Source organism: Lepisma saccharinum, chromosome 14 (assembly GCF_977018435.1).
Source record: "Lepisma saccharinum chromosome 14, izLepSacc3.1, whole genome shotgun sequence".
Lineage (NCBI taxonomy): Eukaryota > Metazoa > Arthropoda > Insecta > Zygentoma > Lepismatidae > Lepisma > Lepisma saccharinum.
In genome coordinates, this window is record NC_139242.1 from 52,058,237 (window position 1) to 52,080,066 (window position 21,830).

Here is a 21,830-nt window from a genome sequence, read left to right on the forward strand (position 1 = left end):
TATGCAGATGCTGGTTGGTGATTTTTTTCGACAGACTTCAAACTAATCCTGACTCTGTCAGCTAGTTCTTGAATTGTTATGCGACGATCTTCTACGATTGCAGATTCAACTTGGTTGATGGTGCCTCCACCTCGACTGTGGTCGACTGGGAATAGAAGCTCACCAAGATCGGACCACATTTGAATTGCTTTTGCCAGTGCTTTTTGACCTCATAGGATGGGACATATGGGCCGTCATCTCCTGTAAAAGTTGTGTTTTCTTTCAGGAACAAGAACCTGTAGTCCACTGGCTCCATCCTCACACATACATTGGTAACGTCCTCGCCTTGTAATCAAGAGGTTCCGGGTTCGATACCAGCAGAACGTACATTGCTAAGTGGTTCGAATCCCACTTTAAACTGTAGATCCAGTCCCGATTAGCCTATCTGTGCATGACGTGGAGTTAAAACAACAACAATTCAATTCAGTCCATTCTCACATCTTGCTACACTTTCACAGCCATAAATATTAGTCAATGGGTCCAAATGGGTACACATGTAAAGAGGCATGTTTATCCTTGTGAACTATCATCTGCATACGGCCACTGGAAGCGGATCAGGGAAAATTTCCATCGAACAGCCCTCGTATTTTTTTTAAAAAAAAATCACGGTCTTTGTAATTTCCCTGTGTGTGTATTTTAAACTTTAATCTCACTTTTACTGTTTTGTATTCTTCTCACTCCATGCCACAACGTGGACACGGGGATCTCATAAACGTCCTTGTTCTCCGCCTTCCACGGTCAGTGCTTTGTTTGAGATCCACACTCCACAAAGTCATCAGCACTTCAGGGCTGCGTCCTGTTAGCTTCAAACATTAGCGTGTACAGGTGTGGCGTCGCCCTGGCACTGCAAATACGAGGAGTCAAGTGGTTCCCTAATGCGCGGTAATGAACTTCTAATAGCGATGACGTCACTGCGCACCATGAGGGCAAACGAGTCTGAAAGACACCTGCTGCCCAGCTGAAAACAGGTTCATATTTTGCAAACATAGTATTGTAACTTTACGCTCCTAGGGAAAAGCACATGGCTGCATGCAAATTAGGGATGGCCAGAAACTTTCGTCTTCGGATCGTCCGGTTCTGAAACTATCCGGATCCGATGGGAACCGGCTGCCCGGAACCGAGAATGGGGTACCAGATGTTCCTTTCTCGGTCATCCCGATTGCTCTGTAAACGAAAAAATCACTACACGCCATGATGGAAACATGGCTGACTGTGTGCGGGAGAGTTGCTGGGACGAGTTACTGGCCTGTCTGCTCGACTCGACCCTTCTATGGTGACTGGCGAGTAGCTGTTTACACACTTTCTACTCAACTCTAGCAAAGTGGGATAGTAGCTGCAGTTGTTTGGTGCTCTTTTCACAGAATGAACCATCGACGTCATTGGCGATTTAAAAAGAAAAGTTCTGAAACGGTTTACACAATTCTTTTCTCACGAGAAATGAATACAATAATGCACGGGGACATGTTAGCAAAGAAAACAAATTTCCTTGATTTTTCTATTTTCGATCGTTCTTGGTTTTGTAGAACGTAAATTACTTATTGTTAATTTTACTTCTCCTACGCCAAATACATCAGTCAAGTCTCATCTCCTACACTTAAAGCATCATAAGCCCGTAGTTTATTTTGTTTGACACAAATTGCATGGACATTGGACACTCACACAACACAGACCCTATACTGTCCTCAGAAAGCGTTTACATTGATCGAGTGGTCTGTCGAGTTCACGCGCGAGTGAAAATATCGATGGGCGAGGAAGCAACACGGTCGAGTCGCTGTCCTCTTTGAACAGCCGCTCGACTGTACTGACTACTGGAGCGAGTACTGGCTCCAGTACTCTCCGTTGTTTACACGAGGAGAGTAGCTCGTTTTACCCCACTAGTTCCAGCACGTATGTCAAGTGGAAATCGCCACATATTAATAAATTATGAAATTATATCTCAGACGTTTGCACATCGTTAGCACATGAAAGCACACTATTTATTTTAATAAGCACACAAATATTAATCAAGATATTAATGAGTTTATTGTGGCGATTCTGGCTTGATATCAAGATAAAATCGCCACAAATAAAAAAAAAAATATTTTTGAGCAACCAAATTGTACTATATTTTAGGCATTCGTTAGCACACGTGGCGATTTTACCTTGATATCAAGCCAGAATCGCCACAATAAAGTCACTAATATCTTCATTAATATTTGTGTGCTTATTAAATTAAATAGTGTGCTTTCGTGTGCTAATGAATGCCTAAAAGGTAGTACAATTTGGTTGCTCAAAAATATATTTTTTTATATGTGGCGAATTTATCTTGATATCAAGCTACAATAAACTCATTAATATCTTGATTAATATTTGTGTGCTTATTAAAATAAATAGTGTGCTTTCGTGTGCAAACGAATGTCTAAAAGATGGTACAATTTGGTTGCTCAAAAATATTTTTTTGATTTGTGGCGATTTTATCTTGATATCAAGCCAGAATCGCCACAATAAACTCATTAATATCTTGATTAGTATTTGTGTGCTTATTAAAATAAATAGTGTACTTTGGTGTGCTAACAAATGTCTAAAAGGTAGTACAATTTGATTGCTCAAAAATATATTTTTGATTTGTGGCGATTTTATCTTGATATCAAGCCAGAATCGCCACAATAAACTCATTAATATCTTGACTAATATTTGTGTGCTTATTAAAATAAATAGTGTGCTTTCATGAGCTAACGATGTGCAAACGTCCGAGATATAATTTCATAATTTATTAATATATGGCGATTTCCATTTGACATACGTAGTTCAAGCTACTCTCCCTGACACTCGACCAATGTAAAGCAGTCTTTAGGGATATGCAACGCGTGCCAATTTCCCCAAGACCAATGGTGCGTCAGCCCAGATCACCCCATGTCTCCCTCCGCGGTCTAGGCGTCAGACTTTTGTGTCATAATCCCCATCCTCTACTACTATCCTATTACTGAAAGTTATACATTAATCTTTACTGTATGCTTTACTTGATCTGCTCCTAAATTCTTCCTTTTCTTCGTCTAACGGACTAACCCATAAAATGCCGAGCGCGTTTTCAGCTGGAAGTTTAAAATTGCACAAGGTTTTAAAAAAATGTATCTCGGTACCTACGAATGCTAGAGTTACAAATCATAGCACGTCTTTTCAGTACAGTCTAAGCTAGAAGCCTATTGTCGAAAATATCTAATTTTCATTTACAAACTAGATGAAGAATAATGAAAAAAAATCTTACTATTCTTACGAAATTTGAACTTCGTTTGGCCCCCACATAGGCAAACGCCAGGAACTGTGGATTCAAAACTATACCTGCATATTGCCCGGTATGTATTCATTCTCGTGGCAAGAATTGCGCAATTGCTGATATTACTTTCGGTGGGAAAAATAATAATTTCTAGTGTAACAGCTGTGATTTTCTTTTCGGGAGGGGGGAATTGTTTATTTCCGCCAAATATATTCAGAATCAAATTAAACTTTATAATCACTAATAGGATGTCTCAAGGTTCGTGTAGCACCGGAAACATATATCTCCGCATTATCCATGTCACTGTATGCTCCGATTTTCATTTTTTTCTTCTTTCTTTTAAGTGACATATGTCACGTTCCGGCCTTTGAGGGTTAAATATATGAAGCACGTAGCAACAATAGTGACTTGGAACCAGCCAAAGTAATTTAATTACTACGGATATACAGGGTGGCCCAAAAAAGATAACCGAACACATAATTCAACGATTCTACATTCGGTTACTTTTTTGGGCCACCCTGAATATTCTAATCCCTCCTACCGTGCCTCATCGCACATATTGCAGCATGATGCCACGGTCAAACATATATTTTAGAAAAATATATACATGTTGAGTATTATATTATTTTATGGATAAATCTACCCCCCCCCCCCCCCAATAATGTTAATGACTTGGTCCGCGCCATTATCCACCCCTCCTTGTGAGCATCCCTGGTAGCAAAGTAAATTTCAATCAGCATTCTAAAAGGCTAAAAAAGAAGACAAACGAAGGGTGTGTTTTTAAAAATCAGAAAGGTGCTTTCTGAATATGTTTACTGTCTTTGAATCCTGTTCAACAATGCATAAATTGAGCGAAAGGTTAATCTCAGAAATAATTAATCTCAGTGGCAACAATGAATCTGTAGTGCATGACTACATACAAAGGTGATAAAATATGTTTTTTCCGAGCTCTTGTAAACCTCAACGAGACCCCAACTAGGAAAACAAAGTCATCGATGTTTTCTTCAGTGTCAAATTTTGTCGGTGGTTGTGTGTATGTGCAACAGTAAATAATTATTATGCAATACTTTCAAACATGTTGCTTTAAGCGTAGAATTTTTACGAGAAATGGAAATTATCCATATCTTCGCACTTTTAAAAAAAATAAGGACCTCGCATCGCAGATATAATTCGCACAGGACGTCGTGTTCCCTTACCAGCAACCCTGAGTGAAATCGTCCAAAGAAAAACACGTTTTCTTCATGAGATCGAGCGACCAGTTGTTTTCCAAAATTGGATCACTTCATATGGATTGAGTCAAGAGTCCACATTACCAGAGAATTGACTTACTGGAAGTATTAAAAAACGAGGGAAGGCAGCGGCTGAAATCCGAAAGAGCATCTCATCACATTTAGCTTGATATTTAGTAACAGCCAGTTTCTCGTTACGCTCTAGTTCGCCTATGTGATACAAATCGATACGAGTCCCTCGCTCAGGAAGGCCTGCAACTCGATTGTTTTCCCTGAGTAACTGTTTTCCTCATTGTACGTTAACAATCTCATCTTGGCTCTTCTGTTTCCTACCAACTTCTAGCTTTATCTTCCTTTATAAGTACTCCCATTTAGTTCTTTCTTTTTGCTCCTGATCTTTGTCAAGGGTTCATTCACCTATGCTCAGATAGGCTAGTCGGGACGGGACCTACAGTTTAAAGTAGATATTCGGATAATTAGGATATCCAGATAACCTGAACATTCGGAGAATTCGGATATCCGAATAGAGAAGATTTAGTAGAAAATCCATACGAAAATGACGTAAAACGGATAAACGATAAAACTGTCCGGATATTCCCACAGTCGGATATTCGGACATTTTGGATAATCCGAATATCCAGATAATACCAATATCCGGTTAATTCTGATAGACCCTAATAGGAATATCGGATATCCGGACAATTATGATATCCGGATATCAGAATATCCGATATCCGGATTTGGCCATCCCTAGTTTAAAGTGGAATCCGAACCACCGTGCACTGTGCTTCCAGCGGGTACAGAATTACAACTACTCCACCTTGGAGGTTCAAAACATTATGTTGTGTCTATTCTAATGACCTCCCGTTTGTATCTATCTGCCTTACTTTTTCATGTTGTGTACGAAAAGGGAGAGAGTGAAGTAAGGAGGTATACGTAAAAAGAGAGAAATGATAGAAAGAGAAGGAGAAGAAGGAATACAGAGCAAAAGAGATAGAAAGAGAAAAGGCGATATATATATATATATATATATATATATATATATATATATATATATATATATATATATATATATAGAGAGAGAGAGAGAGAGAGAGAGAGAGAGAGAGAGAGAGAGAGAGAGAGAGGAAGAAGAAGAGAAAATGTGGAGAAGAAGACAGAAGAAGATTATTGATTGACTGATTGATTGATTTGGTGTTTTAAGACGGTTGCTGTTCCAAAGTTTTTTCTTTTTCTTTTTTTAAATTTAGGGATAGACTTTCCTACTTCACCATTAATGATTGCTGGTGTATGCCTCGTTCAGACACTACGAACTCATGAAAGACGGCATTTTCTATCCTGTACGTATGTAACCACGCGGCACAGTCAGAAATGTATGTAACCATGCGGCACATAGTCATGGATGTACGCGACCATGCACAGTTAAAGCAAATTATAGAAAGAGAGAAGCCGAGAGATGAAAAGAGAGAAAGGAAATAAACAGGAAGAGATCGGCAGTGTTTATCTATCGTGTATCAGTAACTGTAACATCTCTAACTGGGCTTCTGGGTTCATTAACATATACGGATAAATGAAAAATAAATGTTAGTGGCGATCGTGACTCTGCCATGTGGCTCCGTGCCGCGAAGTTACACGCATCCGTGACTATTTGCCGCGTGGTCACGTACATCCGTGACTATGTGCCGCGTGGTTGCATACATTTGTGACTGTGCCGCGTGGTTATATACATACAGGATACAAAATGCTGTTTTTCATGGGTTCGTAGTGTCGGAACGAGGCATGCACCAGCAAACATTAATGTTGAAGTAGAAAAACTTTGGAACAGCAACCATAAAAAATGAAGGGGATAAAACATCGAAGAACGCACTTTCACGCTCATCACACATCAACTGGAGTGCTAAACCCGTAACGGAGCCGGTTTTCCTTTCCCCTTTGTATCCCTATCACCGACGACAACCCCTGCCACCTGTCGCACCGGCCACAATGGCCGATGCTATCTGCTGATCCCACAAGAAGACTCGGAAAAATGAGATCTTGAGGAATGACATTCGTCGAGCGCATAAAGTACGGAGCGCCGCCACTTGTCTGTCTGTCATTCTATCTAAGCTCAGCGAGGTTTTTACCTTCTTTCCTTTGTGCCTGGACCGAATGGAGCTGTGTATCATTGCCTTGTCGGCAACGGCATCTGGTTCAGGGCGTCAGTGTTGCCTATTGAACTGTTCAAATTATCACTAAAATTTGAGAGTTTAATTTTACATCTGACCCGGATTTCTATACAATTTTAGTTATAGCTTTTAGGCCAAGTTAAGTCACATAGTAATTTTTGTATATTGTTTTTCTAACCACGTTTCAAATATATAATTCCTTAATTTTTGTGGTCCCTTTCCAAGCAAACAAAATATGACCGATATTCGTGTATTTATCTAAAGCTTTTCTGTGCGCTAATTTTATTCGAATCAGATATTTAAATACGAGGGTAGTCAATAATTATCGGTACTTTTGTTGTAACTTTCTTTAGATTGACCGTGCGCGTGTCGATTTGTCGTTGTTCTAGTGCATATCTGAAATTAATGATTCGTCTTCTTTTCTTGTTGTTGCAAGGTAAACATGGACGCACCACTCTCCGTTTGCACCAAAGAGGAACAAGGAACAGTGATCTGTTTTCTGTGGTCTAAATTCGTGCCAGGGGCCGATTCCATCGAAGGGTTGCATCATAATATGGGGAAAATATTATACCATGGCGACGTGTGTTCGTGACGACAACGCTGAGCAACTCCGTGACATGATTCTGACAAACAGGCCAGTGACTGTCTATGAAATGGCAAGTCATCTGCACATTAAGCCTCCATGATTAGCAATTTATGCACTTTTGAAATTCAAATTTCTTTATTGTATGGCGAGGTTCAGCCTGTGGCTGTTCTCCCACCTAACCCCGTTTATATATTTACCTGTTGTACATAAACAAAATCATAATAATAATAAAAAAAGAAAGAAATGGTTACAAACAACAGACAATTTGTTTTTAAAAAATCAAGAAAACATAAAAAAGATAGAAAAAAACAGATACACACGCGCGCGAACTGAACATTTCTGAGCAGGAGATTCACGTAAGGATATTGAGATTAATGTACATAATTATGATAGTTTTGTGAGGTATGATAGAACAATGTAAATATTACGGTATAGGGGTTGAAGATTTGTCAAGGATTGGTATTGTGTAGTGCTATTCGTGGGAGCTTGAACAGAGATATTGCTCACCTAGCAATATATTCTTTAAATTTGTTAGAGCTGGGGAGGGAGGTTATGAAAGGGGGGGGTTCATTCCATGTTTTTGGCGCTGAAAATGTAAAAGACGATTTGAAAATTTCCAGTGAGTGTTTGAAAAGTTCAAGTTTTGCTGTTGTTACGATGTACTGGTTAGCCCCACGTTATGGGCTCCACTTGCAACAAACAAGCGCGTCAGCCCGTTGCCAAGATACACGACACACCGGCTCGGTCCCCTCGACAGACAAAGACCGGGCGTCGCTGCCTACCAAATATCTTTGTTATAAATATATAAATGCCACGACTACGCTCAGTTCCTGCGGGGCATGAGACCCCGCATCCCAAAGTTCGGGTAAGGGTGTGCTTTTGAATAATAATATAATTAAAATTAAATTTATGCTTACTTATCTAAAATTCCAAAATAAGGTAACCATCCTCGTGCTTGAACTTCCCTCGTGATCGCACCCGCATCCCACTGACCAGTGAGGATACGTATGCGAGTCGCGAGCGAAATCAGCACGATCGAATCTGACGTCCTTTGGCTTGATAAAGCCTCCGCCTCACTGACCAGTGATGGCGGGACACCTCACCAAACCCAAAGGATGCCAGTTAATTTATACTTATGAGACAAATTTGCTATAAGGAAATACCAATTAACGATAATAAATTTATTTACAAAGCATAGTTAGGTTGAAAGAAAAATATACAATCTTCTGATCAAGAGAAAACTACAAGGCCAAAATTAAATTTCTGTTCAAAAATGACTTCCGTAACAGACTGAAACTTGCTTTCGAGTAAACATACAATCCAGAGAGCTCTCTTATATATATATATTGTCCATATCCCATCATAGAACTAACCCAGCTTAACTTGGTTTCAATAAACAGGTGACTATTCAGTAATGGTCGACAAAATTTCTATTAACCACAACCAAAGGAAAATTTACATAACATCTTTCCGTAAATATCTATTCGTGCTTCTGTCATATTTTCACATCTGCGTTATGTTCTCTAGAACTCATGAGGTATACTACCCTCTTCGGGGCCAACCTCCAATAACATTCATAACTAAATATAAGGGGAGCCTTTCTCTACCCAATACCAAAGCCATATCTCGACCACAAATTACAAATGTCCACGTGGAATTCCTTAACATAACAGGGGACACTGTCTACCCTTTTTGGCTACTCACATTGCAAAAGCAAAACAATAGACCTTTACATTAAACGAATTTCTATAAAAACATATACTCGACCGGTCACCTATTATAATTGTTTCAAAATTATATCTAATATAAAACCTAAATAAGAGAAACCAATAAACGTTCCGGATACTCAGACTTTAAAAACGGACGTGAAACTATATAAGCTATCAGATTTTAAAGACACCCTCTGACCAGAGGTATGCTCTCAGATTTAAGTATCAAAGAAACAAATTTATTTAAATGAACCTCCTGACCAGGAGAATTCAGAATGATTTAGTAATTTAGTAAAAAAAAAATTAACTCGACGAGAAGGATGTATATCTTGAATTTATATCGGAGTCACACTGACCAGTGCCAACTTCGATAGAATTTATGAAACAAAATTTTAAATTATTAAGATTAAATATGTATGAATCAAATTATTTATAAGCCTGCCAAAATCCCCTTTAAGGATCATGCTGACCAGCACAAATCCTGAAAGGTGGCTTACGGAAAACTCAGGACATTGTAGAAGGGAGAGCTGACCAGCCACTCCCCTCACAACGCCTGTGTTCTCCCAGCCCTGGACCTCGACAAGCGATTTAATCACCTAACGATTCCGGAATCTACTGCTATACTGATTATTTTGCCAGCGAAACTGCTGGTATTTATACTTGCGGGATTGCGCAATTCTATTCCCCAACAAAAGATTTCGACAAACTGAAAAGTTATTTTTAGCATCCAACAATTACCCCTTCCAAAAAGGCATATCGAAAAACACAATGCAAGCTAAACTTATTTACAAACCCGCGCAGCGCCGAACGAAAAAGAACCCATTGTTGTTAAGAAAGAAAAATAATGCAAGCTTCAACTTGCTTCGCGTTCTTTTTCGCTCAGCAGAAACTGCGTTACAATTTTTAACAAAGATAAAATGTACATTCAAAAGATTAAAACTCCAAAAGAATTTATACGAGGGCTATCGAAAAGTAATTTAAATAAAAAGTAATTTACCAAAAATTTATCAATCGTTACACTGTTCCTCTTGTTTTGTAGTGAATTTCCCTTCTGGCTTTTAGTTTTTCGAATAAATTTTCGGGGATTTTTTTATGCATGTGCATGGCCGTATATAAGGGAGGAGTTTAAGGAATCCAAACCCCTCCCGTTGGATTTGTAAACATTTTGTACTAATTGAGCAATCAATTAAACATAATCTCAAAAACCGGTCACAGAACTACATCGATTGAAAGTATTTTGATAAAGGCCTAACTCCAATAAAGTCAAATATAACGATTGTCGTCAATATAATTAATGTAAGCCTATACCAAGCCTTTATTTATATCCAAATTGTTTATATAGAAAGAAAATTGTATTGGTTTTTAACATAAAATTGTTTATTAATAATAAATAAATAGTAACAATTAAATTACAACAATTACAACTTCATCCTAGGGCTGAAGTAACTTGAACCTCACCCATTATTTCTGTGTCGGCCATGGTTACTGGAGCCAATATGTATCAAATGACACATTTTGATTATGTGTGATATGAGCAAATTTTAAAGGGTCTTGAAGAGTAAATCTTGAATGTTATTTTCTTTGAAGTTTTCTTTATCACCCATAGATACTACCCGAAACAAAACTTATATGTAGATATTTTCTCCGTTGGATCCAATTTATGAGGATTCCTCTCTCACCCAACGTGATTTCCTTTTGTAAATTGATACACTGAAACGATTTGATATCGACACGAACAGCACTTACTAGTTAACTCCAATCTCAGCGAGCATGAAAGACTTTCCAAAAGTTCATTCTCTCGTGCCAGCCAGCCTTCCTCCACTCGTGATGAAACCAGTCATGACGCGTTGAAATATGTAGTTAAGTTGGTAACACTGCTGGCTGAAGGACGACAATATATGTCAGTTTCATTTCTCATTGTACACCCCACTTGTTATTTTTTGTTAATGCGCGAGTACGTTATCTAAATCTCGTCTCTTCTTAACCATTCTCTATCTCTTGGAGGATAGAACGAGCGATGAAGTGTCGGAACTGATGAAACCACATCAAAACATAATTCTTTAGCTTAAAAACATCCTCCGAATAAGAATAAGCCAGTCTATGGAAGCAGGGTCGTTAAAGGTCCAGGAATTTAAAATAAATTCAATTCCGGTCCAGCAGAGAAAATCAACAACCGTAAATGGGTTCTGGACCGTAAATAATATTTTTATCTGCAATTTCAATTCGGTTCAGGAACCTTTTTTCTGGATGAATTTAAATACGCTCCAGGAACCTTTTTTCAATGAAACAATACGCAACTTGGACCGGATTTAAATTGTGCGAGAAAAAAAGGTTCCGGTCCTGTAGCGGAACCCAATAGAACCCATTAGAATATATGGGTTCCCGGCAGGGACGGCGACAGGGGTGGGCACGGGTGGGCAAGCGCCCACCCAAAAATTTCTGTGCCCACCCGATTGCCCACCCAATCAAATTCAATAAGTACATATACTTGGGGATATGTGAATGACTCAATAAATAAGTGTATTCTGGTGTTCTTAACATGTATATTTTACTTGTGAATATTATCTATGCTAGAAATGTTCACATATTATCAACGCATAAAAAGCCAATTTTGCCATTAGAAATTGAAAGAGCTATTTAAAAAAAAATGTGATCAAATTAATACTTCTATGATTAAAAGCAGTTAGTAGGCTTAGGAGGCTGCAGTCCAGGACACCCGTCCTCTTCGTGAATCTGGCCTTAGACAGAGCCTACATTCATCGGTGAAGAGCACATGATCCCAATTACCGGGTCCCCAATTTCAATGTGCACGGGCCCAATGTAAGACGTTCGCACCGATGTCGTGGCAATAGGTACTGGCAATAGAGGTCTTCTGGAACGTAAACCACTTTCACGGAGTCTGTTACGGACAGTTTGGTTTAACACACGCACACCAGAGGCTGCCTGGAGGGTATGGGTGATGTTCCTTGCCGTCATGGTATTCTGTCGACGAGCTGAGAGTCGCACATAGCGGTCTTGTGCTTGTGTTGTGACCCGTGGACGACCTGTCCGTTGATGATCTGCTACTGTTCCTGCGTCTGTATACCGTCTCCAGGTCCTACAGAAATCGCTTTGCACCACTCCAACAGCCTGTTGCGACATGCCAGTCTGCAGTAGCGTGATGATCCTGGCCCGATCAAACTGCACTATCGTACGCCTAAGCATGCCTTGCACACAGCTGCACTCGCTCGCCTTCTCTAACTGGACACAAGGACCACCTAACCTTCGCCGACTACCGTGGTGCTACACACATGCGCTTGCCGACTCCGGTAGTCGTCTGTGGTGATCGGTATTGCACGTCGACCACGTTACTTTGCACAATGAGCTCTGCTTCATGGTTTCTTGTCCGCTTCCGCATGTTGCGGAAGCTATTTTCATCACTTCTCGGTTGATGCAAAACTTTTTTGACTCTGTTTATTTGAGACTTTCGGAAAACAACGTCATTGTTCACGGAATTAGCTGCCTTGATCTACTAATGAACACTGTGCAATGTGTCTCATTAGTAGAAACTACCACCTCAACTTTCGAAGTGGTATGTACTAATGAAACTCCATTTTTGGAAGAGTAAGTTGTAGATGATTTGTTTTATTTTAAGTCATATTTCTGCTAATTTTGATAATGACGACGATAAGGTTCAATGGTGATTGGATGAAAGTGACGAAAGGGTAATAGCAAACACACGCGAACACTCAAAATACAAACCCCCATAAATTATTACTTCGACTGTGGTTCCAGGCGCCAGGGACTTGTTGCCCTGCAAAAATAAGGTTTGCAGGGTATTACAGGACAGAGGTTGACATTCTAGTGCGTTCGAAATGGTCATGCCATACAACTCAAGTCATCTATGAAAAATAGATGGATTATTCCTGGTACGGTGATCAACTTCGATGTATTGCTTGCGTCCTAAATCATTTTGTTACCTCAAAAAATATGGTCATGTAACCATGCATGTATTGCTTCTCCCGCATGAGTAACACGACTTAGTTCAGAAAACGAATATCCACTTAGCTAATAATCTCTTCAATTCTGAACAGATTTTTCAATCTTACCTGTTTATTTCTTATGAGTGATATTTTGTCAAAATAGCCTTTCTTTAGCCCAGGAATACTTCATGGACAATGAACAAAGAATTGGTTTTCCGTCTGTGTTTTAAATCATTCCAAGACGTTCATTTTAATCCAAATATTCAGTGGCGGCGATTAAGGGAAGCGGGAGGGGTGGGATGCAGTCCCCCCGGCACTTTTTGCCCTCGCACTATGACCTCTTTATGATCAGCCTTTTCTACCAAAATAAAGTATATTGCCCTTGACCCTCAAATAGTGGCACCCAACTGTCCCTACTGCAAACATTCAGATAGATTTGTCAGTTGTACAAACCTTGTAAGCTAAGAAAAGTGACACCCCAAGGAGTAAGAGATCTATTTCAGTCAAAAACTCATACGATGAAAATACTATGCTCAGGAACATGCATTTAAATTACGAGAAACATCACGATTGTCTACCTTCGCACTTTCTATCATTGTCGCCGAATACATAAAATCAAGTATGTGCCTTGTATTATTTTCTTTTTTTTTCTCGAATGGCAAAATGTGATGCAACACAAGCTTAAACCTAATTCACATTTATTTCATTATATTAACATGCATGAAAGAACGTGACTGTGAATATGGCTGCGCATGGATAAGCACTTCGTTGAAATAACTGTGTCCACCAGAGACAACGCGAAAGGAAAAGGAAGAAGTTGCGAGAATAGATTAGAAAAGAATAAAGAGGAAAACAAGAAAAGGAAGGGGAAAAGAAGCATGAAGAAAATAGGGAGTGTAAGAGAGGAGGTATACATATAAGTCTTATGTGCACATATTTATATGTGGTCTTAAATTTATACTGCCCACCCTAATCTATCAATATGGAACTTCTGCCCACCCGGTCGAAAATTTCTGGCGCCGCCCCTGGTTCCCGGCCTTTAACAACCCTGTTAGGAAGTAACAGTAGCTTTTTTTTCTGAAGTAACATTAACTGTATTCCGCATTTTTTTTAAAAAAATACTAACTGTAACTACGTTACTTTTTTCAAATAACTATATTCCTTCCCAAGACTGGAGAAACTCCGCGCATAACGGTAGAGATGGGGAGAAAGCGAGGGAGCGGTGCAAAGCAGTGCACGCTGCTGCAACCATCTGGTAGCTGCAGTCGCGTTGCCCCGTCCATCCCTTTTTCTCTCGATACCACAGAACTTGAGCCGAATGACTTTGTTTACATTATACTCCTCATGTGTCAGCTGAAGTAGAAAGATTCTTTTCTCAGAACAAGGCTTTGCTGGCTGACAATAGGCAATCATTTTTATTTGAAAAATTACAGAAACTATTTATTGCAAGGGCGCCCGCAGGAGTGGGCCAGGGGGGACACTTGCCCCTCCTGAGATTTCTGGGAAGAGTTAATGTAATTCAAATGGTGAAATTGCAACGATATTTTATAACAAAAAATATTATTTTATGCGACTTACAGGCCACAAGTTACAGCAACTATTATTATTATTACTATTATTATTATTTATTTGAAGTAGGTTTACATTTATGCTCACAGTCTATTTTACACTGATTATCTAAGTTTCAAGCCCTCCTCCGTGGCCGTGCTCTATAAGGCGCTGTGCTTTGGGCTCAGACTGCGGGACATCGTGAGGAAATTGGGGAGCTACGAGTGAATACCGTAACCCAATCACGGATATCTCCTACAACGGCTGGGGGTTCGACGTGCTGACCGCACGTCGCCTCATTACTGGTCGAAGGTCTCCACACCTCTAGGTAGGATTGTGGGAGGGAGACTGGCAGTCGGGAGATAGGCCAAGGCCCTTTGAGGGCTGTCGCGCCATGGGTTATTATATTAATATCTAACTTTCAAAAACAGCTTTTGGTCCTACATGAATTCACATGTTAAGTATACAGTTATGCAAATTGTATGTAGATATACAGAGAATGGAAATTACAAAGATATGTAATTTTTTTAAAAAGCATAAGGAGAAGTAGTAGTAGTAATGATAATAATAATAATAATAATAAACATAAATAATAGCAGTAGTAATAAGAATAATAACAACAACAATAATGATGATAATGATATTAATATTAATAAAAGTTTCTATGACCCTGCCCCCTGAGAATAAACCAATGCTGGCGCCCTTGATTAATTGTACAGTGGGAGCTATGAGTGTTACAGTGCAAATTGTCCATGACTATTTTCACTAATATTTCTATTACATCCTATGCGTTTTTAGGCAATGGATTATTATGTATTCTGGTGCAGAAGTTGTCAACAGCTTGTTTTGAGTTTTCTTTTAATTCTTGAAGCTCTTATTGTGTCAAATAAAGTGCACGAACTTGGTGATGGACAATTTGCACGGTAATACTCATGGATCCCACTGTACATTGCAACTCAGGGCTCATACGGTAAAGTGAACTAAAAATAGTATGTGGAAATATCTCAGCATAATATGTTAAATATTGATGTTTGAAACAGTTCAGTTACAAGGGCATATTTTTTTCAAATTATAGTGCACATTTTAAAAATGTTAGATCATAAGAGCATTTTTTATTTGGTGATTTTTAGGGCATAAAAATACTAGTCCTAGTCATCATCATCATCATCTTACGAAAATCTTAGGCATGCTACAGAGCGTAACACTTACGTAAGTGCAGAGAGAGGTTCACTTGGTTCGGGTACTCGATGCCCTCGTACATGGTCTCCGACTGCCACCACGTCTGGTTCTCGTTGTTGTTGAAGTCCGTGAGGTAGCTGGGAGGGTGGGAGCGGTAGGGGTCCTCGGCAATGCAGAAGTCGCAGGACTTCTTATTCCCGGAAGCTCCGGTCTGGATGCAGAACTCCGTGGTGCCACTCTCGCCACACGTGTTCGTCACCTCCACGTCCACGTTGAAGGCTGCGTTCTCGAATTCCGGGATACACCTCTGCAAAGAGAACAGGGAACGTGATTTACTATTCTCTTCACGCACATGACCAAGCAAGCATGTTACCTTGTTGCTATGTAACCACCACCGCCACGTAATATTCTGAGCACCCACGTAATTTTCTTCCTACTAATCATGTTTTCATAAGAAGTGGTTTTCTATTACGTTTTTTTTTGCTACATAGGGCGCCAAATCATCATTAGCATTAATATTGTCAGTCCCCTTGGCGGAGTGGTTAGCACATCGCTCTACGACGCCAGGGGTCCCGGGTTCGAATCCTGGCCTGAGCATGGATGTTTGTAAGTGTCCATTCATCAATTTCACCATATCATTACTCATCCCCAAATTAGCCAAAAGTGGCACAAGAAGGAAAGTCAAAGAAAAGAAAAATCAAAGCATTAATATTGTTCTAAATGAAATGTTGTATGGCTTAATTGTAACCGTATTGAGATAATAAATAACAATATAGAGAGAGGTCTTCACACACTACCCAAGTGTATCATTATGTAATAATAATAATAATAATTTGTTTATCTAGCTAGGAAATCGATAAAGATGGAAAAGATTAGATTGATCTTGCCCAGGATAGGTACCGATGGAAGGCTTGTGTTGATGCAGTCATAAACCTTCGGGTTTAAGAAGTCTACAGAGTTAGTTAGTTTACCTAGCTTACTTCTAGTCACAACGAATATATTTGGTTTATTTGTATTATTGTTATTTTACGTCGCCTTTCTGCCACTTTTGGCTTATCGAGACGATATGGATAAATGATGATTGCATGAAATTGATGAAGGGTCACTCATAACAAAAACATCCATAATGAGACCAGGACTCCAACCCGGGAACGTCTGTAGCGAAATCGAGAGTCGACCACTCACTCACTCGACCACTAAAAAAAAAGTCAGCTATTCTCCGTCAGATTTAACAAAAAATGCTGCCTCAGTATGCTACGCCCTTGGGGTACGTACTTAAAATGTTATTTACCACGGCTATAGAAATATCTTAATCTCAGGGGATAGGTTCTTTATTCGAGAATTCCAAATAAGAAAGCGTTTTATAGCCAAGAGGATATAGTTAAATGCGGATCTATATTCTGAGAACTATACAAAATACAGAGAAAATATATAGCGAAACTTGTATATACATTGAAATATATACAGGGTGTATATAAACATTTGTCAGAAACTTTAGGGATTTATTCGTGACATCAAAACATAACAAAAAGTTCATATGAACATGGGTCCGCAAATCCTTCGTTAGGGAGGTATGAAAGGAATTCCCTGTAGTGACTCCTGGTTGTGTAATGTACCTCAAATGTGCATTTGTACTCACTTTCTTGTGTACGGTTGGTCATGGCATTTTTTTTTTATTTTTTTTTGTCTGATTGTCGTTTGTTCTGTTTTACATCCATCACACCACATCACAACGATGTATTCAGTGTCTGAAATGACGGATATCCACTACATGTACGACCTAGCAGATGGGAATTCGGTCGAAGCACGTCAACGTTATGCTAAACGTTACCCTGGGAGGCAGTTACCTTGTGCAAGAACGTTTATACTATTGCACCAACGGCACATTTGAGAAGAGAGTTGCAGATGGTGGGAGACCACGCGATGTACGAACGCCTGAGCTTGAAGAATGGGTCCTTCGGACTGTGGATGAAACTCCATCAACCAGTACAAGGAGAATTGCGAGAAGGGAAGGCGTTAATCACATGACGATCTGGAACATTCTGCATGAAAATATTCTGTACCCGTATCACCTTCAACGGCTGCAAGGATTAAATGAGGCATACTTTCAGCCACGAATAAATTTCTGTCATCGCATGTTAGGGCAGTGTGCTGTGTTTCTGCAGTTCTTAGCATGTACCTTATTCACTGATGAGGCTGGCTTTTCACGTGATGGGATCTTCAATTATCATAACAATCACATCTGGGCTTATGAAAACTCTCATGCAGTGCGACAAGACAAACATCAACAGAGGTTCAGCCTCAACGTGTGGGGTGGAATCATTCATGATCATCTCATTGGCCCCTACTTCTTTCCGCCACGTCTGACTGGACAAACGTATCTACAGTTTCTCAAACATGAGTTGCTACATTTACTTGATGATGTAAATCTAGACGTCATCCAACGAATGTGGTTTATGCACGATGGTGCTCCACTGCATTTTACACAGATCGTTAGCCAGTATCTCGATAACCAGTTTCCGAACAGATGGATTGGTCGCGGGGGATTCATTGCATGGCCTGCTGGCCTTCCCGATCGCCAGATTTAAACCCAATTATTTTTTTTCCTTTGGGGACATTTAAAATCCTTGGTGTATTCAACTCCTGTCCCCAAGGTCGATGTTCTGAGGGAGCGTATCCAACATGGATTTGACAAAATACGGAACAGACCAGGAGTTTTCCACATCGTACGGCAAAGTATGGAACGCAGGCTCAGGGGATGCATGGAAGCAGGAGGTGGTCACTTCGAGCAATTTTTGTAAATGGCAATGTGTTTGGTAAATGTATCATTTTTGTGCCATGAATATTAAATCCTTTCATACATGTAAATGTGTTTGGTCAATGTCTCATTTTTGTGCCATGAATATTATTTCCTATCATACCTCCCTAACGAAGGATTTTCGGACCCATGTTCATATGAACTTTTTGTTATGTTTTGATGTCAAGAATAAATCCCTAAAGTTTCTGACACATGTTTTTATACACCCTGTATATATGCTGATTCCAAATTTACGTCGGTTATATTCTTCTTGAAAAGAAATCTTCTTCTTTTTTCTCTTAATTTCTGGGAAAAGGCTTCTTCTTCCTTCCTATCTTTGATTTGGGAAAAGGCTTCTTCTTCTTTTCTTCCTTCTATTTTTGGGAAAAGGCTTGTTCTTCTTTGATTATGGAAAAGGCTTCTTCTTTGATTATAGAATAGGCTTCTTCTTCTTTTCTTCCTTCTATTTTAGGAAAAGGCTTCTTCTTCTTTTCCTTCTTCTAATTTATTGTCTTTCTTTTAAAAGCGTAATCTTATTTATTATATATATGCGCTCGCTTTCCCCGCTTGTTTGGCAAACGATACAAGCTATGCTTATAGAAAGAGTAGGGTCGACTAAACTGACAATAGCGCCACCTCCTATGTAAGGGTAACGACCAAAGGGGAATAGCCCAGGATCGCTAACAGCAAGCGCTGCCTATGGCCCAGTGCGTCTAATAAAAAGCGCAACCGTAAGTGCTTCGGGGCGTCTAATTTGGACACAGCGCCACCGAGGGACGGACAAACACAAAAGCTGACGATATTCTCCTCGTCAGAAAATCAAAAAGGAGAAAGAGATAAATTTCTGAATTCATTTGCTCACTTATTAACTTTCCTAATTGTTTCATATATGAGCATATTCTTATTTATCTTAATTGGCTATATACAACATTTTATTTACTCCTTCTATAATCTTTATACTCTTCCTTTATATATTTTTCATTTACTATAATATATATAATCGCTCTTCTCGCTCCTAGTTTCCACAATGAACTCTGCTCTTCTTTATATGGCGTGCTGCCATCTATCGTCGCTTTCGGGAAACATTTCGTCCTTGTGTTTTTCATTGTGTCATCGGAACTGGCACGTGACAAGTAGAGCTTATGAAAAGTATTATATTTAAATATAACATTATTATTTCATGTCTTTTATTATTATATACTATATGATTACCCGGCGTTGCCCGGGTATTTATTTATCAGAATCTTCTATTAGCCAGGAAAATAATGAATTCGAACTATAGTGTAAAATGTAACTCATTTTATTTCATCGTGAATGTCACCAATTAGCTTAGAGACTGCGAAAACTATGGATTCGACACAAATCTAGGACATTTGTGGCATTTTATTTTTCACCCCCTCTCACCCCCAATGCCGATAGGTGATAAACTTGAAGTTGAACCGCATTGGGAGTGTCACAAAAACTATGGATTCCATTCGCAACACAGCCTGACAACCCGAGAAACACTATCGTTGTGTGGGATTGCATAGAGTCACGGATGTCAGTCTGTGCGGAATTTAATATCGGTCGTTCTGGATTATTTTTACATGTCACCATTTGCCTCCCCCCCCTAGGGGTGCCAGGGGTGTCTTACTCCCAAAATATTATTTCCAGATTGCAAGTGATACGTGTACCAGGTTTGGTTGAAATCGTTCCAGGCGTTCGAGAGTTATGACGGAACAAACAAACATGCACACCCACACACATACATCCATTTTTTTTATTATTGTGCATTGATATATTATTATTATTGTTACTGTATTATTGTAAATCCAAAACTGACTGATCCCAATCGAATCCTTATCCTCTCGTAAGTGCGGAGGAAATAAATGAGTTTCATATTATACAATAACGGGTGAACAGGTATTTTGCACACTTATTTCTAGTGCTGAAAAAAACTACTTAGGGGTTCCGTACGGTACTGTTACGATCAAGGTGGATTGATTTTGTATCAGGTGATTTTAAAAAAAATAACTGATTTAAAACACTTGAAATAAATTATAGAATAATGTAGATAAAGATTTTGTAAATATCAGAATCACTTTTGGTGAAAGTACATGAATCTCGTAATCATTTAATGCTGTTTATTAGGCTCTAAGAAAGAAAAAGTAAGGAAATAAAATATATGTACTGATGGTGTGAAGCTCATATGAAAGGAACTGTAAACACAGGATTGCTCTTGATTTGAAATCCAATAATTTTTATAAGCAAAAATAGCAAACATTTTGTGTAGAAAAATATACAAACTACTAATCATGTTAAACAATAGTGTCATTATCACTAAACTGTTAATAAACATGGCAGCTGATATTTTGTAAACTATCATTAAGAAAATCACCAAAATTCAGAGTACTGAAAACAAGTATAGACAATAAAATGTAACCTTTCTTGATGTAAAATTGTAGGACAAACACAGACTGAATTTTCTGTATTTTAAGTATTTTTGTTGTGTGTGTGTGTTCAAGCTGTACGTGCATTTTTTTACGTGTCTTACAGTATATAAAAAAACACAAAAATACACATTTATATATATGTATGTATTTTTGTGTTTTTTCGTTTCTTCTTTTTTCTTTTTGTGTATTTCTTTATTTTTTGTGTTTTTTAAATCTTCTTTGGTATTTGATGTTTTATATTTCGCAAATCTTTTTTTTTATATTTACACCGCTCTTTTGTGCTACTTTTGGCTAATTTGCGAAGATGGGAATGAGGGATGATATGATGAATGAACACTCAGAAACATTCATGCCCAGGCCAGGATTCGAACCCGGGACCCCTAGCGTCGTAACGCGATGTGCTAACCACTCCGCCACAGGGGCCGGCATATTTCGCAAACTCTTAGATATTCAACTCAATTTGTAAAATGTAAAGTAAAGATGGTTAAGTGTAAGTAAAGGCTTGTGCCTTAACTTCGCCACCCAAAAGAAGAAATAAATAAATAAATAAAAATATTTAAGTTACTTTTTTAAGTTACAATTTTTAAGTTACTATTTTAAGTTACAATTTTTAAGTTACTATTTTAAGTTACAATTACGGAGAACATCCTGAATGTTTTATTTTCACTGGAAGAAAAGTTACTGAAATTATTTGTTTCATTAACGCTCTCAAAAACATTTCCATAGTAGGTGCAGTATCAGAAACAGAAAAATGTATATTTACGTATATTTTTTATTTGCTTTAATCAAACTGTTCAAATATTTTAGAGGGCCGTTTACAAGAAAAAGCCTTTCTATAAAAAACATATAACTATATGTATGGTGCCAAAAATCAAACAAGCAATTTTAAGCGTGTTTTTTTAAAAAAAATCAAAGAAATAGGTTTAAATAA

At 38.7% G+C, this 21,830-nt stretch overlaps 1 protein-coding gene across 1 annotated transcript in view; it reads right to left on the reverse strand.

Moving 5' to 3' along the window:
* Positions 1-21,830, reverse strand: part of LanB2 (laminin subunit gamma-1) — a 351,641-nt gene that overhangs the window by 240,783 nt on the left and 89,028 nt on the right. Inside the window, exon 2 of the mRNA XM_083135585.1 lies at positions 15,701-15,977. Within this exon, the coding sequence (XP_082991711.1) occupies positions 15,701-15,977 (277 nt within the window). The remainder of the gene's footprint in view (positions 1-15,700; positions 15,978-21,830) is intronic.